This window comes from Lepisma saccharinum, chromosome 1 (genome assembly GCF_977018435.1).
Source record: "Lepisma saccharinum chromosome 1, izLepSacc3.1, whole genome shotgun sequence".
NCBI lineage: Eukaryota > Metazoa > Arthropoda > Insecta > Zygentoma > Lepismatidae > Lepisma > Lepisma saccharinum.
Genome location: NC_139229.1, coordinates 183,020,300 through 183,026,324, shown reverse-complemented (window position 1 = coordinate 183,026,324; position 6,025 = coordinate 183,020,300). Strand labels below are relative to the sequence as shown.

The window sequence follows — 6,025 nt, the reverse complement described above, 5'->3', positions numbered from 1 at the left end:
ATACTTAGTAATCATTAACAAATTCTGTTTTAACCTTTATAGTCGGGAGCCTCGCACACTTTTCAAACTTTCCGCACAGTACAAAAAACACCATTACTTGAGAACTAATTGCCATAGAAAGATGATATTGATTTTGTTTTCTAGCACATTTTGATGTACTACATCATAATTGAGGTTGCCATTTGCAAATTAATTCTGCTTGCAATGTAGTGTTCATTAAAAAAGAACAAAAAAAAAAACTACACAATTAGCTACAAATTAGTTAAAATTTGTATTTGCTTCACAAATAAAAAACCTTCCACTTGGAAATATGATTTATTTAATATTGAACAATGATTCTGATGGCAGTCTCTCAAATCCCGATGATGTTACGCTATTCAAAATCTGGGTAGTTCAAGAATTTTAAGTCAATCTCCACACTGAAAAAGGATTTGTATTCTTAGTTCCAGTTCTTAACAGGTTATTCTTATAATACTGCCAACACAGATATGTCAAGTACAATCAATTTACAAATTTTAAATTTCACTTTACTTTATTAAGTGTCCATGAAGTGTAATTTCAGCTATTATGAATTATTAAGGAATGACTGTAATGCAATAATTTGACTTCGTAAGATACGGTCATAAACATTATACAGTATAACCATCCTATTTTGGATTTTTACATACACCCTATATAATTGTTAAAGCCGTCCAAACAAAACAAGCCATGTGCCCCATCGCATTTGTAACCTATTTACTCCCATTCATAATGCAACTGTACACTATGTTGCCATTCGTCACCGGACACCCCACAAAAAGTGCTCGGGATCGTCTGTACACATCATACAACCTATAAAAGGCATTGCCGGTTGAGAATACACTCATACCAGCTACAGCAGTCAAAATGGACAGACAACATGAACTGAGTGAGACCGAAAGAGGGATGGTCACTGGAGCCCACAGGTTTGGACATTCGACCCGTGATATTTCTAACAAATTTCAGATACCCTGGTCGATAGTGAGTGATGTTATCGTGAAGTGGAAGCAAGAGGGGGTCATGACATGCTGACCCAGATTCAGTAAACTGAAAATATTAATAGATCGTGACCGTTGATGCTTGAAACGTGTGGTGAAGTCAAACCGGAAGGCGTCATTACAGATGGTGACACAGGAGTTTCAATCGGCTTCCAGTAGTGCTGCAAATGATCGTACTGTCTGCCGGGAGATCGTTGCACTTGGATTTCATGGTCGCGCAGCAGTTCACAAGTTGCATATCACAGCCCGCAATGCGACTCGTCGGTTACAGTGGTGCAAAGATCGCCACCATTGGACTCTCGAAAAATGGAAATCCGTTCTAAGGAGTGATGAATTGCGCTACCAGATGTGGCGGTTTGATGGATGTGTGTGAGTGTGGCGTATGCCCGGTGAACACTGTTTACAGGACTGTATCTTACCCACAGTGAAATTCGGCGGAGGTGGCATCATGGTGTGGTCCTGGTTTTCGTGGTATGGTCTTGGTCCTCTTGTTTTAGTTCGGGGATACATGAATGCCGATGCATACCAAAACGTTCTGGACAATTCTGCGCTACCAACATGGTGGGAACAATTCGGTATTGGCCCATACCTGTTTCAGCATGACAATGCACCATGTCATATGGAACGCATTATCAACACGTGGTTCGATGACATGGGTGTGCAAAAACTTGATTGGCCAGCCCAAAGTAAAGATATCAACCCCATTGAACACCTTTGGGACGAGTTGGAGCACCGCTTGAGAGCCAGGCCATGCTGCCCAAAAAAACGCCACTGAGCTGTTTGCCGCTTTGCAGGAGGAATGGGCCAAGATTCCCGTCGACACGTATCGCAAATTGGTGGAAAGCCTTCCTCGAAGGGTTGAGGACGTCATTGCAATGAAAGGTGGCACTACACAATACTGATGTCTTGCTGCGACTGGATTAACGTACTGGTATGGGGTGTCTGGTGACGAATGGAAAAATAGTGTATATTACACTAAAATTCTAATTCACATGACATGTGAGTGATGAGCACACTTATGCAGAATTTAAAACTAATCAACAACCGTAATACATTGACATTTATGCAGTATTACTGAACTCTTAGAGTCTGTGCTAATTAACAAACACATACAGGTCATTCCATGTCAAATCAGGTAGGAGTTGACCCTCATAGTCACCGATTTTGATGATATTTAGTACACAGCTTTGCTTTGCTCCAAAACCGATACCTGTGAAAGGATTTTGCTGATTATGATTATTACGAATTATATGAGGGTTGTTCAAAATGTCATTTTTGAGCAACATGCTCTTTTCACTTAAGTATATCTCGGGAACGAACAAAGATACAGAAGCGTTCTTGAGCTCGTTGTAAAGAGAAAAGACGGTTGCATATTATGAAATGATCAAATGTTGAAACTTAGTAAAATTTGAACACTGTTCAAATTTCAAGTTTGAACAGCTCAAAACACCCCCCAATTGATTTTTCTCAGGTTTGAATATTTTTAACTACCATCCTTCCTCTTCATACTAAGAAAGTTTTATCGAGGTGTTTTTTGATATAAGGGAGAAAAATGAAATTGAAATTTGTCCTGCATCAGCAATGAACTGAGCTGCGGCTTCCCTATGATGAGACTTTTCATTTGTGTCGTGCTAGAGGATATATATACTTACTGTTCAGGGACAGATGATATTCCTCTTGATAATTGGCTTCATTTTGTGTTGTTATTGCTAATTTATGCATTACTGTTTTCATATTTTTAGCTGCGTTCGTGGGGACGAGATGTGGGCATGTTGAGAAAACTTCTGTGTTAGCCAAAAAAATTAAGGGAAAAAAAAAACAATGAATGTTGGGAATAATTCCGTAAAAGATGGATTTTTGTCAGTTGTTAGACCACTACTAGTAGTACAAAATCTCAAAAGTTCATACCTTCTCCCCTGTGCTTCCCCTCAAGCATCGGATTCACAGACTCTTAGTTACTGGCCTATATCTAAGCTGTTATTTTCTATTAAACTTTTGATCCTCATTAGATAGACTGAAGAAAAGGTAATGTTTCATTGTTCAATAATGCGTAACGATCTGTAGGATTTTATGTTTTTGTAATAAACGATACCCCTATAAGATTGGATCACATATAAAGACGAATTCAAAGGAATTCTTTTCCAGAGAGGGGCATCGTAACGATCTGTAGAATCTTTTAAATATAACTTACAACGAACTCTAAAATCCCATACATTTAGCCATCACTTTTCCAATCAGGAAATTGCTAGAATCATCTAAGGAATGTCTTGTCAGACATTGCCGAGCTTCCTTGATCGCCATCGCTGCAAACAGGTGTAAACGATCGCAATCAATGAAGAGTCTACAGATAACTGAGTCGGCATTACTGAGTAAATTTGATTGGAATAAATGTCTGGGAGGAGAGAGGTCAGTGGTCAGTTCTAAGTCAGTCAATCGAGGAGCGAGTACGAGGATTACGGAGAGAGACAAGAGGACGCCTTGGGGAGACCATGTCGAGGCAATTTGCAAGTCAGACTCTTTGTACAGTCTCGAGCGTAACCTCTCATCGCAGATCTTCAGCTGTAGTGCAGAGACAAGTATACCCTTTCCAATACGCCATGTTGATCCAGTCTTTGGGGGTTTAAAACTCAAGTGTTGTGTCTTGCCACACATATATGTGTTTAGTCAGTACCACTTGCACCTTACCATCAGGTTTGCCATGAACAGCAAGTATGCCAATAGTTGGGGGGGATGAATGAGCTACATCACCTGTAGTACGATCCCACATGGTGACAGATGTGGGTTCTAGCACGCAACGTGACGTCATAACGCCTAGAGAATGATACGTGATTGGAGATGCGAGATTTTAATTTATTTCAATTTGAAATAAATGAAAATTAAAGGATAGGCAATGATACGAATGTAAGTGGTTTTCACGTTATGTAAGAAATCATCTTTTAAAAATAATACAAGTCTTCCTGTACTTTTAGAATTTTGTTCATTGTAACTATCGAATAAATTATGCGACAGAAAATTATTTGGAATAAAAATTATAGCCTAATTTATAAGCATTAAACTGATATACATTTTAATGTATTTAATCAAAGAATCGCCATAACATGTATCTCCAAATAGAGGACTTCGTACCCACCATCTTGATCACTGTCCAGCGGCTAAGTCCCTAATGATTGATGAATTGTTACACTTTTTGATAAAAGCAAGAGACTTGGTAGTATAATTGTTATGCCATTTAAGGAATTTTCAGTCGAGGAGCTAATCGCTATGTACGTGCTGATACCTCCCATGTTCAAAGGAGTCCACCGTATTAAGATACTTTTGGTTTGATATATCTCGGGAACGGTGACACCTATCAATGTCTGGTTTTCTCAGAAGTGCTCCAAATAGTATAAACTTTCACACTAAATCAATAAATCTATTTTTAAGAAATAAACGATTCTTTTGTGAAATACTCATTTTTTAAAGCATTTTGTGAGAATAACTGCATGTTGAAAGTTTTGTTGATGGTTATCTTCTTACATTTTCAGTCATATAAATTACAGCTCATTCCAACATCTCGAAATGAGGTCTCAAGGAATAAAATTTTGTATAATTGTCATTTGTCCAGTAACTTTATAAATATAAAAATATTTTAAGTATTCAGTTCATCTAAAATTTAAATTAAAACTTCTAACAAAACATTACCCAATATTACAATATATATAATACTATCGTTTGATTCGGGAGTATTTTTAAGACTGCTAACTAGTAGCGGTGATTGGGTGCCGAACCTTGGGGGATGGGGAGAAAGGGCGGTTAATTTTCTTATTACACAATACTTTGGATTAAGAGGCAATGCAGAAAGTTGGGAGTAATTGCCCCAATTACTAATCACCGCCACTGCTTCTAACTCGCAGTTATTCTCATAAAATACCGTGCGTTCATTTCGATCTTCAGCCAAGAGATCGGGAGAAGTGTGTCGGGCGACGCTGACGGAAATGCCGACATTTGCGGCCTGTAATGCCCGCTTATTTTTATGGACATATGCAGACATTTATATAAATATTGCAAAACGAGCACTAAACTGTGTTACAAGAGTACGGTTTTAATTTTAGTAGCTTAGTGGCTGTATGTGCTGATGATTTTGACACGCCCATCTCCTGTGAAACACGGCGTAGAGGTTTGTTTGGAGAATGTTCTAACGCTGCACCAATTGTATCGAGTTTTACTTCGGTTAGAATCCGTCGTTTTTGCTTAGGTATTTTAAAATTTAACGATCCAGTTTCTCGTAATTTAAGGACAAGATGTCTAACCGTATCTCTATGTGGAGGTGAAACGCCTGAGAATTTCTGTACAAATTGCCTACACACGTCTTGACAAGAGTCTGTTTTCATGTAAGTGTCATACATAATTTTTTTTGTTCTAACGTGAACCTTGCAGCTGGCATTCCAATCGTCTCACTGACACAACACACATACACACTGCAATAACACAAACAAGTAACGGCAAGTAACCAAGAATAACACTCTTGCGCACAGTACGAAATTAACACGCTCTTGGTTTACATCTGCTCGGCACTATATTCACAGCTCTGTCTTCATCTAGTCGCGAAGGAACAAATAACTCGAACTCGGAGATTTCGAATTGCAAGGAAGCTCACGAAAAATATTGACTTTTAACGGTTTCATCTGCAGCGTAATCTTGATACAGTGTTGAACATTCGAAACCTCCAAACGATCCCCATCGACACAAAACTCTTTCAAGGATATAAACTTAAGGAGGACGTTACTGGTCCAAACTACGATGTTTTATTATATGTGGCTCTTAACATCGTTTCTCAAGCATATTTATTTGCGTATAAAAGGGCAGAACTATGATGAATTACAGAATAACTTTTGCGTGTTATACCACAGGTTAGTATTTTTTTTTGCAATATTTATATAAATGCTGCATTATGTCCATAAAAATAAGCGGGCATTACAGGCCACAAATGTCGGCATTTCCGTCAGCGTGGCCCGCCACGCTTCTCCCGA

At 38.5% G+C, this 6,025-nt stretch overlaps 1 protein-coding gene across 2 annotated transcripts in view; it reads right to left on the bottom strand.

The window, feature by feature from the left end:
* Window positions 1–341: 341 nt before the first annotated feature.
* The window catches only part of LOC145990511 (proton-coupled zinc antiporter SLC30A1-like), a 29,492-nt gene continuing 23,808 nt past the window's right edge, over window positions 342–6,025 (bottom strand). For both annotated transcript variants that reach the window (XM_083126207.1, XM_083126211.1), the window contains exon 9: window positions 342–419. In XM_083126207.1, the coding sequence (XP_082982333.1) occupies window positions 408–419 (12 nt within the window). In that variant the 3' untranslated portion in view covers window positions 342–407. The remainder of the gene's footprint in view (window positions 420–6,025) is intronic.